Raw genomic sequence first — 20,437 nt, forward strand, 5'->3', positions numbered from 1 at the left:
TTTTTGACCGGGATAAATTTTTGCTGAGCGTTATGAAATATCTGTTTAAATGTCTGCCACTCCTCATCCATTGACCTTCCCCTTAGACTATTTTCCCAGCCCACTTTAGATAACTCTTTCTTCATACCTCTGTAATTGCCCTTATTTAAGTTGAGGACACTGGCTTGAGACCTGAGTTGCTCGCCCTCGAACTGAATTTGAAATTCTACCATGTTGTAATTGCTACCCCCAAGAGGATCCTTAACTACGATATCTCTTATTAATCCCACCTCAATACACATTTCTAGATCTCAAATAGCCTGTTACCGGATAGTTTCTGCAATGTATTGCTCTAAGAAACAATCCTTGATGCACTCTACAAATTCATCTTCTATGTTACCCCTGCCAGTCTGATTTGTCCAGTCAACATGCAAATTAAAATCACCTGTGACCATTGTAGCACCCTTCTTGCATGCCTCCATTATTTCCCGATTTATACTTTGTCCTGTAGTGAGGCAACTCTTTGGGGGCCTATAGACAACTCCCACCAGTGACCTCTTCCCGTTGCTATTCCTTATTTCCACCCAAACCGATTCCACTTCATAATCTATTGCACCTATATCATTACTCACTACTGCACTGATACTTTATTAAAAAAGCTACCCCACCTCCTTTTCCTTTTTGCCTGTTTTTCTAGAATGTTGAAGAGACTTGAATGTTGAGTTCCCAGTCTTGGTCACCCTGCAACCACATCTCTGTAATAGCTATCAAGTTTCTGTGTCTGAAACTGAAGATGGTTGATGAGAAGAAACCAGCTCCCAAGAAGGGAGCCAAGAAAGCCTTAAAGAAACTGTCAGCAAATGGCGGCAAGAAGTGGCTAAGGTCGAGGAAAGAGAGTTACTCCTTTCTCATCTACAAAGTGATGAAGCAGGTTCACCACGACACTGGCATCTCCTCCAAGGCCACGAGCATCATGAACTCGTTCATGAAAAATATTTTCAAGTGCCTCGTGGGTGAGGCTTCCTGCCTGGCCCATTACAACAAGTGCAGCACCATCAGCTCCCGGGAGCTCCAGACCGCCATGTGCCTGCTGCTGCCCGGGGAACTGGCCAAGCATGCCGTGTCAGAAGGGACAAAGGTGGTTACCAAGTAAACCAGCTCCAAGTAAAAATCCCACAATGGACTGAAAAACACATTCATTTATTTCTATTTGTGCCGTCAACTCATCTATCTTGTTACTCCTTCATTGGCAGAGGTATAGAATATAAAAGTAAGGATATAATGTTGGAATTGTATAAAACACTGGTGAGGCCATAACTGGAGTATTATGTGCAGTTCTGGTTACCACATTACAGGAAGGACGTAATAGCTCTGGAGAGAGTGCAGAGGAGGTTTACAAGAATGTTGCCAGAGTTAGAAAAGTGTAGCTACGAGGAGAGATTGGATAGGTTGGGTTAAAAGCAAAAAACTGTGGATGCTGGAAATCTACTCAGCAGGTCTGGCAGCATCTGTGGAGAGGAGCACAGTTAACGTTTCGAGTCCGCATGACTCTTCAACAGAACTAAGGAAAAATAGAAAAGGTGTGAAATATAAGCTGGTTTAAGGGGGTGGGTGGGTGGGACAAGAAGAGTTGGATAGAGGGCCAGTGATAGGTGGAGATAACCAAAACATGTCACAGACAAAAGGACAAAGAGGTGTTGAAGGTGGTGATATTATCCACAAAGCGCGGCAAGGTTGGATATGTTGGGGTTATTTTCCTTAGAACAAAGAAGGCTGAGAGGTGACTTGATTGAGGTGTACAAAATTATGAGGGGAATAGGTATAGTGGACAGGATAAAATTGTTTCCCTTGGTGGAGAATTCTAGAACCAGGGGACATAGATTCAAGATAAGTGGCAGAAGGTGTAGGGGGGACATGAGGAAGAACTTTTTTTACACAGAGGGTAGTGAGTGTCTGGAATTCGCTGCCCAAGTTGGTGGTAGAGGCAGAAACTCTAAACTCTTTTAAAAAGTACCTGGATCTGCACCTTAAGTGCTGCAAGCTGCAGGGCTATGGGGCGGGTGCAAGAAGGTGGGATTAGATAGGGCACCTGGGTGTCCTTGGGCTGGCATGGACAAGATGGGCCGAATGGCCTCCTTCTGTGCTGTAACTTTTCTATGGTTACAAATGCTGTGTGCATTCAGATAAAGAGCCTTAAACTTTGACTTTTTACCATTATTACTCATTCTGGTTCTAATCGAGTACAGGAGCAGGGATGTCTTGCTGCAATTATACAGAGCCTTGGTGAGACCACACTTGGAATATTGCGTGCAGTTTTGGTCTCCTTATCTGAAGAAGGATGTTCTTGCTATAGAGGGAGTGCAACGATGGTTTACCAGACTGATTCCTGGGATGGCTGGACTGACATACGAGGAGAGATTGAGTCATTTAGGATTATATTCGCTGGAGTTCAGAAGAATGAGGGGGAATCTCATAGAAACCTATAAAATTCTAACAGGGCTAGACAGGGTAGATGCAGGAAGGATGTTCCCGATGGTGGGAGAATCCAGAACCAGGGGTCACAATCTGAGGATACGGGGTAGACCGTTTAGGACTGAGGTGAGGAGAAATTTCTTCACCCAGAGAGTGGTGAGCCTGTGGAATTCGCTACCACAGAAAGTAGTTGAGGCCAAAACATTGTATGTTTTCAAGAAGGAGTTAGATATAGCTCTTGGGGTGAAAGGGATCAAAGGATATGGGGAGAAAGCAGGAGCAGGCTATTGAGTTGGATGATCAGCCATGATCATAATGAGTGGCGGAGCAGGCTCAAAGGGCCGAATGGCCTACTCCTGCTCCTATTTTCTATTTCTGCTGCACTCTTCTGCTTATATCTTCTGCCCTTCTTGTCACACTTTGATTATCGTTCACCTCTTCACTACCCTGCACCTCTGCTCTCAAGACCCCTGAGCGAGGGAGACGATATTCAAGTAAACCGAATTTTTTAAAAATTCATTCATGGGGTGTGGGTGTCACTGACTAGGCCAGTGTTTATTGCCCATCCCTAATTGCCCTCGAGAAGGTGGTGGTGAGCTGCCTCCTTGAACTGCTGCAGTTCTGAAAAGAAAACTCGAGTCCATTCTAGAAATGAATGGAGTTCTGTTTGGAAGGAGCAGGACAAACCCATGGTGTCCGAGAAAAGCAGATGGTTTGTTAATAAAGAGAAACGCAACTCAAAGCGCAAAAAGCGAATCAAATAGAGATAACAAGCACCAGAAAACAAGTACTGCTACCATTCCTCCAAACGTGACAGACAAAGATGTGAAAGAACTGTGAAGCCTCAACCATTTTGGGTTTATAAAGTCAGACTTGAGGCAGGGGAGAAGGGATAGCAAGTAAAGATTGTACTGTAAATAGTTACACCCCGTTGGAAGGGAGGAAAGTTTTCTTTTGAGAAGGGAGATAATTTATGATACTGTATTTGCCTGCATGCCATTGTGATGTTAAGGTGCTCGGCAAAGCAAGGGTTAACATGTGACTGGAGAACAGCACCACCCATTGCATGATGTATAGAGTCACAAGGTATGACTCAGAACATTTTAGAAGCAGCTGGTGACAATTGGTAACAGTTGGTAGCAGCACTATGCATGCCATTAACTGCGATCTGTACATACATAGAGATTAACAATAAATGGTTCATGTTTAAACATACAAGCCTCAAGATGTTATCATTGAGACATCAAACAAACACACAATACAAAGAGTAGACTGATGGGGTGGTAATGGATTTGTCCAGCTTTTTGTAGATAGGACATACCTAGGCAATTTTCCACATTTTTGGGTGAATGCCAGTGTTGTAGTTGTACTGCAAAGGCTTGGCTATGGGCACAGCTAGTTCTGGAGCACAAGACTTCAGTATTACTGCCAGGATATTGTCATAGTCCATGGCCTTTGCTGTATCTGGTGCCTTCAGCCATTTCTTGATATTACGTGGAGTGAATCAATGAATCAAATTAGCTGAAGACTGGCATCTGTGATGCTAGGTCCCCAGAAGGAAGCTGAGATGGATCATCCACTCAGCACTTCTGGCTGAAGATGGTTGCAAATGCTTCAGCTTTGTCTTTTGGACTGATGTGATGGGCTCCCCCATCATTGAGGATGGAGATATTTATGGAGACTGCTCCTCCCAGTGGTTATTTAATTGTCCACCACCATTCACAACCGGATGTGACATGATTACAGAGCTTTGATCCATCGGTTGTGGGATCGCTTAGGTCTGTTTATCGCATGCTGCTTCCACTGTTTGGCATGGAAGTTGCCCTGTTTTTTGCTTCACCAGGTTGACACATTTTTAGGTATGCCTGGTGTTGCTCCTGGCATGCCCTCCTGCATGCCAGGAGCAACACTAGGCATATCCTTCTTCATTAAATCAGTCTTGATGGTAATGATAGAGTGAGGGATATGCTGGGCCATGAGATTACAGATTGTGGTTGAATACAATTCTTCTGTTAATAGCCCATAGGTGTAGGTAGAAATTGCACACAGCACTTGGCAAACACTTGCATGTTTAAGCCTTTAGCACCTTGCATGCATATGGTCCAATGATTTTGGTGTAGCATTAATAAAAATATTGTCAAAGTTTTTGCGGTGCCACTGCTTGAGTTCACAGACCAAGGAGTCATTCTTGTGCCAATCTGTACTGCACAAATTACACTGAATTTCTGATAAATGCAAATTACCCAGATTATCCTCCTGCTGTCTCTGCTGGACAGAAGGCTATATTTGAATCTGGGCACACAATAAAACTGGTTTACTTTGAGAAGCTGATAAAGACTTTGAAAAAGTCTTACAGGATCTTAAACCTGCTTCTGCAGTTTCTTGTGCTGGCTGCTTTGTCTTAAAGACAAGGCAGTTCAGAAACTACAGCAGTGTTAAAGTTTCAGAACTGATTATGTAGTCACTTTCCCAGACTTTATCTAAAACAATTGCTGGGAGACCATCATCTTGGACTGAACCAGATGGCGGCAGAGTCTGTTGGAAGGATCCTAGCATTTTGAGACTGAGTGACAACAAAGTGAAGAGGAAAAGCGAAGTGGCAAATAGATCATGCTATCACCCAAAATGATAATACATAACCAGACATTCCACATGACAACAATTGCCCAACATGCTATAAATTCTGTAGATCCCGAATCAGCCTCAGCCATCTTCAGACCCATGGAAGATAATCGTACTTGTTTTTGAGGGATTGCCAATCATAAAAAATTTGTGGGCTTCCTATACACTGTACTTCAAACAAATCTATATACTATGATTATAATCCCTAAACTACTGAGGGTGAGAGATTTCAAGTGGCACCATGACCACTGCCATTCAGAGGATTTTAATACCTAACTGGATGGGAGGCATAGGTAGAACAGTCTCTCTGCACTGCTAAAAAAAATGTTTAGCTCCCAGTATTAACTGCTAATGTTGAAAGAACATTTTCGGCCTACTTACAGCTGCAGCATGGCACATAAGTAATAGTACCCATTGATACTGTGGAGTTAAAGTAACATCTGCAATAAAATGTTTTACTTTTTTAAAAACGTTTTTTTGGTAAAATCACATTTTATTTAACCCCCAGCCTCTCTACTGAATTGACAGCTCTGCACATACTGGTAGCATCTGTCCATTATCTGAAAGCACAGAGCTTTGTGAGATGTTAAGATGGCGACATGGAAATTTGTGCTTGTTAGCTTGTTGACTGCCAGCTTGTCCCTTATTGCCTCATTGCAATCTACATTGTAGAAAGAAGAAAAAGTGCTGGAAAAACTCAGCAAGTCTGACAGCATCTGTGGAGAGAAAGAGAGTTAACGTTTGGAGCCGGTATGACTTCTTCAGAACTAAAGAGAAGTAGAAATGGTGAAATACATACTGTTTAAGGGGGAGTGGGACAGGTAAAGCTGGATAGAAGGCCAGTGATAGGTGGAGGCAAAGGAGAGATGGAAAAAAATGTCATAAACAAAAGGTCAAAGGGGTGTTGATGGTGGTTATACTGGCTAAAGGAGGTGCTAGTGGTGACATTAAGAGTAGAAAGCAGGATGAGCAAGTGACAAATGGCCCTAATGGGGGTGGGGGTAGGGAAAGGTGTGGGGAAATAATATCGAAATAGGCTAAAAGGTGGGGATAAAACACTGAATAAAAATGGAAATAAATTTTTTAAAATAATAAATAGGTGGGAAAAAATATATAAAAATTGAAAAATAAATATTTGAAAAAAGGGGATCAAAAAGGGGTGAGGATGGAGAAGAGAGTTCATGATCTGAAGTTGTTGAACTCAATGTTAAGTCCGGAAGGCTGTAAAGTGCCTAATCGGAAGATGAGGTGCTGTTCCTCCAGTTTGCGTTGAGCTTTACTGGAACATTGCAGCAGGCCAAGGAAGGTCATGTGGGCATGAGAGCAGGGTGGAGTGTTGAAATGGCAAGCAACAGGAAGGTCTGGGTTATGCTTGCGGACAGACTGAAGGTGTTCTGCAAAGTGGTCACCCAGTCTGCATTTGGTCTCTCCAATGTAGAGGAGACCATATTGGGAGCAGCAAATGCTGTAGATCAAATTGAGGGAAGTGCAAGTGAAGCGTTGCCTCCTGAAAGGAGTATTTGGGCCCTTGGACGATGAAGAGGGGGGAAGTAAAGGGGCAGGTGTTGCACCTTCTGCGATTGCGTGGAAAGGTGCCGTGGGAGGGTGTTGGGGGTGATGGAGGAGTGGACCAGGGTGTACCGGAGGGAACGGTCCGGGAGGGAAATTTACAGCCTTCCAGACTTAACATTGGGTTCAACAACTTCAGACCATGAACACTCTCCTCCACCCTCACCCCTTTTTTCAAATATTTATTAATTTATTTTTAAAAAAATTATATATATATATATATTTCTTTCCCACCTATTATTTTTAAAATTTATTTCAATTTTTATTCAGTATTTTATCCCCACCTTTTAGCCTATTTCAATCTTTCTTCCCCACCCCGACTAGGGCCATCTGTCACTTGCTCATTCTGCTTTCTACTCTTAATATCATCATTAGCACCTCCTTTATCCAGTATCACCACCATCAACATCCCTTCGACCTTTTGTTTGACATTTTTTGCAATCTCTCCTTTGCCTCCACCTATCAGTGACCTTCTATCCAGCTTCACCTGTCCCACCCACCCTCCCACCCCACCCACCCACCCACCAGAATATATTTCACCATCTTTACTTCTCTTCCATTCTGAAGAAGTTATATGGACTCCAAACATTAACTCTTTGTCTTTCTCTCCACAGATGCTGTCAGACCTGCTGAGTTTTTCCAGCACTTTTTGTTCTCGTTTCAGATTTCCAGTATCCACAGTAGAGTCAGAAGTCTACAGTACAGAAAAAGGCCCTTTGGCCCATCGAGTCTGCGCCAGTCAAACATGTACCTAACTATTCTAATCCCATTTTCCAGCACTAGACCCATAGCCGTGTATGCCAAGGCATCGCAAGTGCACATCCAAATACTTCTTAAATGTTGAGAGGGTATTTTGCCTAGAATTAATCTACAATTTACATTGCCTTTATAATGGTAGTTGACCACCTTATTTTCCTTCTTTAGGAACTTGATCAATGGTTAGTTATCAAAGATAAGTCCAGAACACCCAATCCTCTCACCAATTATAGAATAGTAGGAACATAATTCATTCTTCTCAATACAGCATCTCCTTTTCAATAATGATAGCATAATTTACCACTCTTCCAAAATAATTAAGTTTAACAGCTCCAAAACAAGGAGCAATTTTTGAAACATACATAACCTGCATAGTCCTCTTCACCTAGACACTAGATGCAAGCTCCAAGCACTTTTTGAAGTGCGATAGCCTGCTGCACTTTCTTTTGTCAAAAAGGCTACACATTCAAAGTAATTATGGTGAGGAGGGAAAAGAATGAGTTCTGACAACATTCAACGGCCTTGCTCAAAGAGATGCCTGCTGAAAGCTCCTTCTTGCTTTAGTTGAGGTAGGTAGTGTTGTAAGGTGTTGGGTGTAGTTCAGTCGGTCTTAAAGGTATTTGTAGTCTTAGGTAGTTCAACAGGAAGTATTTATTAACTACTAGAAACTATATACATAGGTACAGAAAAGGTCCATGCTTGCTTCTACACACGGCTCTGTCCAACACTGCACTGACTCCTAGGTACAGGTTATGTGTGCTCAGTACTGTACTCAATCCCACATTAACCCTTTATATGCTAGACCCTTATACTACAGGTAGACTTCCTGAAAGAGTAACTAATCTATAAAGGAACTCTAAGTGACATAGCCTATGTGGAGATTTTATTTTATAAAATCAACAACTTGCATTCATATGCCATCTTTAACATAGTAAAAATCCCAAGGTTCTCCATTGGAGCATCAAAGCAAACAAAATCTGACACCAAGCCACACTGGATATTAAGGAATATGACCAAAAACTTCTGAGGTTGGATTTAATCGGTGTATCAAAGAAGGAAAGAGAGGCCAAGATGTTTATAGACTCATAGAATGATTACAACTCAGGAGATGGCCATTGGGATGTCATGTCCCTGCCAACTCTCTATAAAAGCAGCTCAGCTAGTCCCACTCCCTTGGCCTTTCCCCAAAGCCCTGCAATTTTTTTCTCTTCAGATGATTATCCAATTCACTTTTGAAAACCACAATTGAATCTGCCTCCACCACACACACGGGCACTGTATTTCAAACCCTAACCACAAACAGTTAAAAAAAAAAGCTTTTTCCTCATGTCGTCAATGGTTTTTTTTGCCGTTCACCTTAAATAGGTATCTTCTGGTTCTCAGCTGTTCCACCAATGGAAACAGTTCCTCTGTGTAGACGCCTCAAAACTGTGACATGTCTGTCAAATCTCTTCTCAATCTTCTCTAAGGAGTACAACCCCAACTTCTCCATAATAGAGATACCTCATTCCTGGAACTATTCTCATTAATCTTTTCTGCACCATCTCTAAAGCCTTCCCATGCTTCCTAGTGTCATGCCCAGAATTGTACACCATACTCCAGTTGAGGCTAAACTAGTGTTTTCAAAGGTTCACCATAACATCTTTGTTTTTATGCTCAGTGCTTCTATTTATAAAGGGTCCCATATGCCTTTGTAAACCTGCCCTACCACCCTCAGTGATTTATGAATGTATGTTTAAAGCCAGGTCTCTGTTTCTGTACCCCCTTTAGAATTGAGCCCTTTATTTTTTATTGTCTCTCTTTGTTCTTCATACTAAATTGTAATATTTCACACTTCTCTGCATTGAAGTTCACTTGCCACATTTCCACCCATTACACCAGCCTAAGCCATCTTGAAGTCTATCATTATCCTCTTCACAGTTCACAATACTTCCAAGTTTGTGTCATCTGCAAATTCTGCCTTGTACACCCAAGTCCAAGTCTTTAATATGTTACGGACAGGAGGAAGGTTAATTTAAACAGCAATAATTTCTCCTCTCCCCACCATAAACAGAAAAGTGTTTTGATTTGCTTCCCTCTTTAGAAGTGGTGGCACATTTCCCAACTCATTTTTGGTGTGATCCAATTTTCTATTAATAACCCCACAGCAAACTCGAGATAGGATGAATTCAAAGGGTTAGTTTATTTGCACACACTCGATGCAGAAGGAGGGTCGCAACGTTGCCTCCTTTGCATTTGTACAGTAAAAGAGGGATAGAGAAAAAAAAAAGGTTTACAGTGCAGAGACCACAGAAAAAGAAATATTGTTTCACGTGGGTCCAAAGCCCAGAATCAAAGTTCAAAATAAAAGTACAATGAGGTATTCCTTCACACGAGGTCGGCAGGTTGAAAACCGATGACGTATAATTCACTTTTCAGTGGTGCTGGCTTCACACGGTGAGATAGGCATGCAGACATGGATCCATCTTGTAAGTGATGGTACAGAAGTTCCAGCAGAAAAAGTGCAGGTGGGGCCAGGTATTCCACCTGGGCAGAGCTCCTTTTTAAGGCTGCTAGTCAGATAGTAAATAGCAGGCTAACTTTTCAGTTCCACAAGGCAACATTATTGGTTCCACAAACTTGAGGTCCTTGTCACATGACTCCCACTCTTCAGAGTGTCTTTGACAAAGGGTGTGTATCCCTCTTCTGGGTTCCCGAGATTGTTAAATGTCTCAATCATTAAAAATTGAAAGGAAGGTTGCGGGGCCCTTTGTCCTAGCAGATGAGTGGGCCAGCCTGGGTTATGAAATGCAGATGGCCTTTGTATAGCTTTCTTTGAATTTGGTTTGTGCAAACTACTGTTTCATTCAGTGGCTCTTCAGAGTTAGAGGTGCAAGTTTCTTTGATACTGCCAGGTAGCTCCTTTTGTTCAAGGGTCACAGGGCAGACATAGATTCAGCCATTTTAAAAGGTCTTTGTCCAGTTTTTAAAGTTTAGAAATAGCCATGAGGATATCTATGTATCTTCTATAAAAATATACCTTGAGAGATCTTAGTCCTCTCTCAGATATACATCAAGAAAAGCAGTGGTCCTAGTACCAACCCCTGTGAAATCCCACTGTATACCTTTCTCCAGTCTGGAAAAAAATTCATCAATGTTTCCTGTCACCCCGCCAACTTTATCAGTGTTGTCATTGTCCCTTTGGTCCCTTTTATTCCATGAACTTCAACTTTGTTGGCAAGCCTATTGTGTGATACTTTATCAAATGCCTTTTGGAAGTCCACGTACATCACATCAACCACACCTTCAATACTCTTACCTCCTCAAAAATACTCAATCAAATTAGCTAACCACAATTTATATTTGACAAACCTTTGCTGACTTTCCTTAATTAATCCATCCTCATTGAAGCAAATTTGGATTTTGTCCCAGGTTATTGTTTCTAAAAGTTTTCCCACCACCAAGATTAAACTGACAGGCCTGTTGATCCTTTAGGGAGAGAATTCCATAGCTTGGCAGTTGAAGGATGTGCAAGAGACCAGAATTGGAATCATTTATATGAAGTGGTGCAGCCACTGAAGCAAAGTATATTCTGTATTATTTTGTTCTCCTGGATGCAACTGTTCAGTTTAAACAAAAATACAATGTTCTCAAAGACTAAAAAACAATTTGTATTGACCTCTATTAATGCTGAAAATGTGCTAAATTCTTTACCTGTAATGTTGAGTTTGTTTAACACCAATTGTAATTCCTCATAGACATTGCAGTATTAATTAAGTTGATCTGATCTTTTGATTTAAATAGTTGGTCAATTAAATCACTTAGGCAGTTTTGCTATTTCAATTTCAAGAGTTTTATTTTGGTTAAGCAAGTACATAAAATGGAAAAGCATTTTTGCATCAGTGTTCTTAGTTCTGTTATGCGCTTACATTAAAAACTTAAGTTCAATCCAGTCTTCATATTCAAAGATGCAAATCAAATCAACATATGCAACTACAGATGCAAAATACTGCAGAAGCTGAAAATACTCAGGTCAAGCCGCATCTGTGAAGAGCAAAACAGAGTTAATGTTTCAGGTTGTCAACTGAAACATTAACACTTTTCTCTCTTCACAGGTGCTGCCTGACCTGAATATTTCCAGCACTTTCAATTTTTACAACATATAATTTAATCTCAAAGACACCTTCAGCGCATTGGTCTAAAGAATGTAACTATATCACCCACAGCATCCAAACAATACTGATTCATTTAATTTTTTTTATTATTAGGAATTGTATTGTGAAAATGGCATACAATAAAATTTGTTCTGTTGTGTCTACTATAACACAATCCAATTCTGTTTATTGTGTATCAAAACTACCTTCAGCAAAAAAAAACCTTTTATAAGGAAGTGGAAACATTTATATTTTTGGGGATTGGTGGGCAGTTTACAAATAAAGGGCATGTGGGAGCTAAAATATACCCATCTGATAGCCAAGCATAACCAATTTGAAAAAATTAGGCCATAGATGAGACCTTACGGTTCTCCATACAAAAGCAGCAGCAGTGATATTCTGCCAGATTCTCTGAGACACTTTCACTCCTATTTTGAACATCAGCATTATTTTTGAGAGCAGTTTAAAATTCTGGTTCAACATTCAACTATATTTGTAGTCAAAATAGCCTCTAGAACAGGAATTCTGTAATGTAATTCTGTAATGATAGAATACAGCTGAATACATTTGGGGAAAATACAAAAAATTTAATATTGGGTCTCCATGGTTGCATGTAGTGTGCAACTCAACAAAAGGTAAATTACATTATTCCCATGATTAAGCTAACAAATAACTAACTTGTGTATATCAACAGATCCATACCTTTTCCCTTGATGTCTTATTAATTATATACCTTCCTCATGTTCGCTCATGGAGGTTTTTGAGCTAAGCACATCAGCAAGCATATGTTTTGGAATTTCAGAGCCTCTCACAGTCAATGTGTAACAGGCATCTTCCACCTTTCCTAGACTTTGTTTCAATGTGTAAAGCTTCTTAGAAACTTCATAAGGTCCAGTGTTACCAATGTAAGTAAACCCATCGTAGATAGCACGTAGAAACTGGCTCACCTCAAAGGGTGTTTCAATATCCCCATTGCCTACGCTGGTGATACACATGCGCATCAATTCACCAGTCAAATCTGCAACCCCCAACAGGTAGTCTGTGGGAGTCACCTGCAGACAGAGAAGTTGTTTCTGTTTCCCATCCTGTGAATCGGATAAGGCCAAGTCCTGCATGATGAAAAGCATTAATAAGAGTGGAAAAATACACATTAGGTTAAATATTACCTATTGCCAAAAAAAGAATTTTAAGCAGTTAACAACTATTTATTTAGAGATGCTTAAATAAAATCTTGACAGTGCTTGTTCCTTATGGTTCTTGGATTCTCATTATAAAGTAGCACTTTTTGAGGATACCTAATAAAAGGTAAAACTAATCCTTTATTTCAATAGGAGTATTGAGATGACATGTCTAATGATGGTGTCAATTCATTTGTTAAAATCAAAAATGCAATTAGCTACATCTGGATTCTAAATCAGTCACACCTGGCCAGTAGCCATCATATTGGACAGCAATCTTATGTTGGTGGGATTTAAGATTTCTTGGTATTTTTTTCTAAATTTTGAATTGAAAATAAAGGGCCATTGGGAGACATCAGCACCAGAACTGGATACTGTTTACGTGCTTGTCGGCACTGCCAAATTCAGTACAAAACACTGACATTAGCTATTTTACTACAATTACATCTTACTATCTCATTCTAATTTCTTGGCAACAAGCATAATTTGATTCTTGGGAAATATGAATAGTGAGAAGATTGGCAGAATCTCAGCATCAAAATAATCAACAGAAAATATATTATCCCTGCTCCTTGTAGAGGAAGGAAAAAAGGACTGAAAACAAAAACCTTAAACAATGCAAGACTGTTGAGCTGGAAATGGAAGGGAATTATCTGAGTACCGCCTCTATTAAGATGAATGGATTTGTTGTAAAATTAAAATGCTTTAGTCACTGCATTCTGAAGAATACTCACAGAATATTAATCATTAAAATATCAAATGGCAGAGGAGGGCATACAGGGTGGCATTCAGTGGAAAACACCATTTAAAAAAGAACTTTAAAACATTGAATGGACTCATGCAATCTCCAATTCATACTCTAGAGTGGAACTGCTCTTTAACTTAGAATTAGTTACTCTTGAGCATCTAAATCAAACTGCTTGTATGAAGTAAAGCTTCTTTTCTCCACCACTGTAAACCAACTTCTTAAAACCCTGTTCCTTTGCCTCCTCCACCCTCACTCCCAACAAGTGCAAGGGACTCATGGAGTTCTCTGTCACTAAAAATGAAAGCATCTGTTCAGCTACCCTTACTGCTTCTCTCCCTTCCCCTAGCCCACCAAGTCAAACTTTCCCAGAGGATCTAACTTGCTCTAACTTTGAACTCATATCCTGTAGTTTCTCTCCTATCACACCCCATGCCCCCTCTGAGCTCATCCTGTCCATGAGATCCACCTCCTGCTCCCACAACCTTATTCGCACCAAAATGCTGAAAACCCAACTTCCCTTCCAGTTCCTATGTTAATGGTTCTCACGCCTTAGGTACTGTTCCTGCCAACCTTCAAATCTGCTGTCATCAATCATCATCTCAGAAAACCCATCCATAGCTTAACCCCTCTTTCATTGCAAATTACTGTCCCATCTCTAACTACCAATGAATCCTTGAATGTGTCATCCGTCCCCAGCTTTCCCACACCGAATAGATGTGCGAATACTGACAAGTAAACACTGAAAGGCAGGTCAATACAAATTGTTACTTCAGTGGTGTGCAGGTGCATGCCTGAACAAAGGTAGAACTCCATTTTTGAACCCCTCTAATCAGATTTACGGCCCTGCTGCAGCTGAAACAGCCCTCAAAGTCACAAGTGACATGTCACTACGAAATTACCCCTCCTTTCCTCCTCGACTTGTCTGCAGCCTTTGACATAATTGGCCACACCATCGTCCTCCAAAGTGTCTCCTCTACTATCCTCAGTAGAAGTGCCCTTGCCTATTTGTATTCTTATCTATCCAGTCATAGCCGAAGAATCATCTGCAATGGCTTTGCTTTCTACACCTGTCCCCCATTGATCTATCCTTGGCCTCTGTCCTGATTCTTATCTTTGGAGTCCCCCATTGATCTATCCTTGGCCTCTGTCCTAATTCTTACCTTCATGCTGCCCTCAGCGACAGCATGCAAAAACACAACATCAGATTCACATGTATGCTGACAACACTCAACTTTACTGTACCACCACCTCTCTTGACCGCTCTACTGCCTCTAATTTGTCAAGCTACTTACCGACATCCAGTCCTGGCCAAGCAGAAATTTCTTAAAACTAAATACTGGGAAGACTAAATCCATCGTCTTTGGGTCACACCATAAACTCCATTCCCTGGCCACCATCTCCATCCCTTTCTCTCCCTGATCACTATCTGAGGCCAAAACAGATTATTTTCACTTGGACATCCAATCTTACACTCAGATGAGTTTCTAGCCACATATCCTTTCCATCACCAAGATTGTCTACTTTCATTACTGCAACATTGCCTGCCTCAGATCATCTGCTGTTGAAACTCTCATCCATGACTTTATTCCCTCTTGACCTGATTATTCTAATGCCCTCTTGACCTTCTCACTTTCCTCCCTCCCACCATCCACCCTCCTCAAACATGAACTCATCCAAAAACTCTGCTGTCCATATCCTAACTCTCAGCAAGTCCTTTTTATCTTTGCTACATGTGTGCTTGGTCTACAATGTCTCAATTTTAAAATTGACATTCTTTTCAAAGACCTCCATGCCCTCACCATCCCTATCTCTAAACTTCTTCATCCCTACAACATTCCAAGATCTTTGTGCTCCTCAAATTCTGGCTTCTTGAACAACCCGATTTAATAGCTTCACTATTGGTGGTCATGCTTTCAGCTGCTTGGGCCCTGGGCTCTGGAATTGTCTCCCTAAGCCTCTCCACCTCTCTCTCTCTCCTCTTTTAAGATGCTCCTTGAAACTTACCTGTTTGACCAAGCTTTTGGTCATCTCCTTTTGATCCTCTATCGTAATATCTCATGTTATCCAGCATCAAATTTTGTTTGATAACACACTGTTATGAAGCATCTTGGGACATATTACCATGTTGAAGGTACTATATAAGTGCAAATTGTTGTTGTAGTAAAAAGGCTCAGAACAGTTTGAGAGAAAAGGTTTGGCCATGTAAAAACCACATGGTGAAACAATGTACAACACAGTTTGGGCCTAAATTCTTAATAAAGCAGATTACCATTGCTCAATCCCCCACTATCAACTTCCTGGGGGTTACCATTGACCAGAAACTGAACTGGACTAGCCATTTAAATACTGTGGCTGCAAGAACAGGTTAGAGGCTAGGAATCCTGCAGTGAGTAACTCACCTCCTGACTCCCCAGAGCCTGTTCACCATCTACAAGGTACAAGTCAGGAGTGTGATGGAATACTCTCCACTTGCCTGGGTGAGTGCAGCTCCCACAACACTCAAGAATCTTGACACCAGGACAAAGCAACCTGCTTGATTGGCACCCTATCCACAAACATTCACTCCCTCCATCACTAATGCACTATGGCAGCAGTGTGAACATCTACAAGATGCACTGCAGCAACTCACCAAGCCTCCTTAGACAGCACCTTCCAAACCCACGATCACTACCATTTAAAATGGACAAGGGCAGCAGACACATGGGAACACCACCACCTGGAAGTTTCCCTCCAAGCCACTCACCATCCTGACTTGGAAATATATCACTGTTCCTTCACTGTCACTGGGTTAAAATCCTGGAACTCCCTCTTTAACAGCACTGTGGGTGTACCTACACCACATGGACTGCAGTGGTTTAAGAAGGCAGCTCACCACCACCTTCTCAAGGACAATTAGGGATGGGCAATAAATGCCACATCCCATGAATGAATTTTTAAAAATATATTTTGTATTGGAAATAAATTAGGTCCCAATTCAACAAAGCTGATGGTATTCCTTAAATCAGTTCTCTTTGTTTAGATATAATGAATGCAGCAGAATAGCTGCCACCTTGCCTTCCTGCCAGCTCTTCTAGAATCATATGATAAACTATACATTACTTTCACTGACATGTCAGTTGATTTGAAGAGAGATGGAAATGGCTAGGAAAAGGTCTGCTAGCTAATGCAAAAAATAAAAATTATGTTTTGAAACTGCAACAGAAGTTAGTAAACAAGGAGGATATTTCGCATCGCATCTTTGATTATGTTTACTCTGCATTTAAAGAAAAGACAATTCTTCTTAGTGTCTTACGATGTCTCTTCAGAATGCTCCATGTGCAACTACTTTTAAGTGCATGGATTTTTATGTGGAAAAACACAGCAGCCATTTTGTACCGTGAGATCTGAGAACAGCAATGAAAAGAAAAAGAAAGACTTGCGATTTTCACAACCACTGAACTACTCAAAGCACTTAACAGCCAGTGAGTTGAATATCCATGTGGCACTGGTGGAGGGAAGACCATTGGGCAGGAGGACAGAAAGACTCTCTTCTTTGAATAGTGCCATAGGTTTTTAATATCAACCAGCAGTTCAGGTAGACATTAAACAGTTTTTCATCCCTTTCCTCATTGTGGGGTATCACCAGGGTCCAATTTCCTGGAACATATTTCAGCATTCCATTTCATATCCTCATTAAAAATTAAATAAAAATTTGATTTTTTGGGAAACCTCCACCCGCACAATTGTGATGTCCAGTGCAGATCACTAGATAGAGATTAGGATGTTAAGCTTTTCCCACTTTCCTGCAAATGATCCAGCAAACACAATAATACAGAAATAGTCTCAGGCATTTTCAAATGGAGACAAGAAATCTCACCTCAGAATTCTCTGCTTCACCTTTCTTTGGAGCAAAGACTAAATGCCTATTAATCTCTTCAAGGCTAATCAGGCTTCTGGTCCGAATGAAATGTTGGAATGAAATAGCTTCCACATATTCCTGTAATCCTGCAATTCAAAGCAAAGAATACTGAAATCCACATATGGGCATGTAACATTTTTCACAATGGAATGTCATTATTTCTGAAGCACGACACCTTAAAACCAAACCAGGAGTTTAGAAAGTAGAATGATTCAATGATCTTTTATAAGTCAGGCAGTGAGTAGAAAACACCAATTCCTATTCATAGGTACAAATTACAAAGCTTCAAAATAAAATTGGCAATTCAAACAACAAATTAAAAAATAGCCCTGAATAAATGCCCATGATCAAAGCAATTTCTCCAAGGTACAATGTATTTTAAGAATTTTAGAGTTTTGGGATCACATTCTGAAATTCCATTTGTTTTCTGTAAAAACTGAAGCCGGATGACCACATTTGTGGCATGCAAAAAGCATAATTTATAATGCGGGTTCAGTGGGACAAGAGCTGGTCACAACTTAAGCTACAGCTATATCTAATATTCTAATGGTTCTATTACATGAAAAAAATCAAGTACACAAAAGTGGAATTTTACTAGCAATTAATTTAGAAATATTTGCAAGTGGAAATAATTTCCAGTAGTATATGTGAATTTGAATGAAGTTTATTTCCAGGGGTTGGGGAGAGGAGAGGTAGCGAGGTCTCTGAGGCAGGACCTCTCAAAGAAATTCAGGTTTTTGAACTCTTGGTGGACTTTCCAATGTTTTGAAATGTCCTGTGATTCTTTTCCAGCCTAGTCCTGATTTTTTTGTTGTTCTTTCCTTTTTCTATATGAAATTTTGATTATTTTTGTCTCACTTTTGAAATTCAGCCCAATTGTACATCATTTCATATCTGTGATTTTTTTCTACTCCAGTTCTTTTGACCCAAGAGAAATACATTGCAACTTGAACTAGTTAATTAGAAAACTGCACCAAAGATCAGCTCATTCAAATATGTGCATCTAAGGAGAAATAATCGCACACAAAAAATAAGATGTGCTACAGTGTGTTGCGAAAAACAGCAAAACAACAAAAAATCTGCATGAAGTTAATCGTACATGACAAATTTTGAAATCAAATCACTTATTTGAGTTTAGTGTCAAACATTTTACAGAGGTCAGAAGTCACACATTCTAAGCTGTCATGTTTAAAATAAACTGTCACTTTTATTTTCAGTGCTGGATCTCCAACTCCAATCTGTTCCCTTTATTTCTCGGTAATCTTATATTTAATCTTTTATGCAACTTATTCTGTGCTTCTGTTACAGCCTTTGCCCTTTAACCCTTATGCTAGACTGGACATTTGGCCTTGATTCTTTACCCTAGTCCTGTCCTGCACTGAGAGTTCTGAACCTTTATCGACAAACTTGAATTCATCCAAAACTCAATATACTAACTCATACCAACTCCCACTCACCCGCTACCCACACCAAGACCCATTCGCCCACTACCTCTGTATTCATGTGTTTTTAAATTCCTTCATGTCCTCACCCCTCCCTATCTCTGTAACCTGCCCCAGCCCTGCAACCACCCGAGATCTCAGTGCTCCTCAAATTCTGCCATCTGTAAACCTTGGATCTTTGTCCTAGTCCTGTTCCACACTGAGAGTGTGCCTTGGTTGTTTAATTTGTTCAAAATTTTTTCCTTTATGTACATGCAGGAAACTTATATTTTAGCCAGTTACTTCCTTTAAGGTCTTTAAAAAATGAATCTTATTGCTGATGCAGGAGACTTGCAAATGGGTTCTCTGTCTCTCCTTAGCTGCCAGTTATGTGGCACATTTCCAATGGGGGTGGGTTGGAATGAAGCCACCGTGGATGGTCCGTAAATTAAGAACTGCTCGAGAGCTTATCAATGCCAGGAAAACAGGTTACTGGACCTCAGGCCAGCATTATACCATATCCCTTCCACAAACTAGAGTGGCAACACTCCCGCAAATGACATTGCAGCGGGTAGTGTGACTCTAGCTAAGAGACTTCATGAGAGCAATAAATGTCAAACAACTAACCAGCAAATATATATCTCAATAAAAGGAGTAATACTTTGAAACAAAATGCACTCCACTTGGACTTGCTTCCCCTTTTAACCATGTCAGGATGTTTACCAGTTTGAACCCTTTTTTGACAAGCCATTCACAAATAGGTAGTATTAGAAAACCATCAGCTCAGAAAAATGATCACAAATACTTTCACAAATGAATGTTAATTTTTCACTGTACACCTGGAAAATTTCCGTCGACTTGTACAAGAAAAATCACAATTAGGACAGGTGAAACGGATACCAATGTAAAGAGTCAATCACATGCGGGACTAGAGTCACATGTAGGCCAGAGAGGGTAAAGGTTGGCAGATTCCTGTCCCTGAAGGACATGGGTGGACCCATTAGGTTTTAATGACAATGCAATAGCTTTCATGTTCACTTTATTTTCTGCTAGCCAACAAATCAAAAGATTTAATTAATTCAAATTTCCAAATTGCCATTGTGGGATTTAAATTTATAACCTCCAGATGCTGGTCCGGGACCATAACTACCATACCCTCAAGTATACAAAACAGAAACAAATGAAACATAATCAATACAATTCTGAAGTTATCTTTTTCTGCTCACTCACTGATCATAAACTATGATACAAGTGCAGTTTGACTAAATTCCTATTACATGCATACACTTAACAGCTTTCGCTAACAACCCACAGGCTTTAATTATCTCAGTTTTTTTTGGATAGGTACTGTGCTGTGCATTAGCAATGCCAATAAATGATAAGGAAATGGAAGCACACATCTGAAAATGCACATACAAACCTGGAATTTAGTGCGTGATATAACAGAGACAAAAACGATATAGAAAGAATTAGAGACAGGGCAGTGAATGACTAATAGATAAAGGATGCAGGTAATTACAGGTTCATACTGGTGTTCCAGAGGCAGGTTTGTTATAAAAGGTACTGCCAAATGATACCAGTACCTTCACTAAATATGCTGCTGTGATCGAGAAAGTCAGTTTTGGAATTTCCCAGGGAAAATTCTGGACGTTACTTTGAGC

The 20,437-nt window shown here is 40.4% G+C and overlaps 1 protein-coding gene across 3 annotated transcripts in view; it reads right to left on the reverse strand.

The window, feature by feature from the left end:
- Nucleotides 1-11,203: 11,203 nt before the first annotated feature.
- tsnax (translin-associated factor X) overlaps nucleotides 11,204-20,437 on the reverse strand; it is a 58,088-nt gene continuing 48,854 nt past the window's right edge. For 2 of the 3 annotated variants that reach the window (XM_078541977.1, XM_078541978.1), the window contains exons 6-7: nucleotides 17,314-17,441; nucleotides 11,204-12,640 (exon numbers count right to left, since the gene is read on the reverse strand). In XM_078541977.1, coding sequence (XP_078398103.1) covers nucleotides 12,257-12,640; nucleotides 17,314-17,441 — 512 coding nt within the window. In that variant the 3' untranslated portion in view covers nucleotides 11,204-12,256. The remainder of the gene's footprint in view (nucleotides 12,641-17,313; nucleotides 17,442-20,437) is intronic. The other variant, XM_078541979.1, reaches the window with a different exon arrangement.

The sequence above is a fragment of the Cetorhinus maximus genome, chromosome 5, assembly GCF_964194155.1.
Source record: "Cetorhinus maximus chromosome 5, sCetMax3.hap1.1, whole genome shotgun sequence".
Lineage (NCBI taxonomy): Eukaryota > Metazoa > Chordata > Chondrichthyes > Lamniformes > Cetorhinidae > Cetorhinus > Cetorhinus maximus.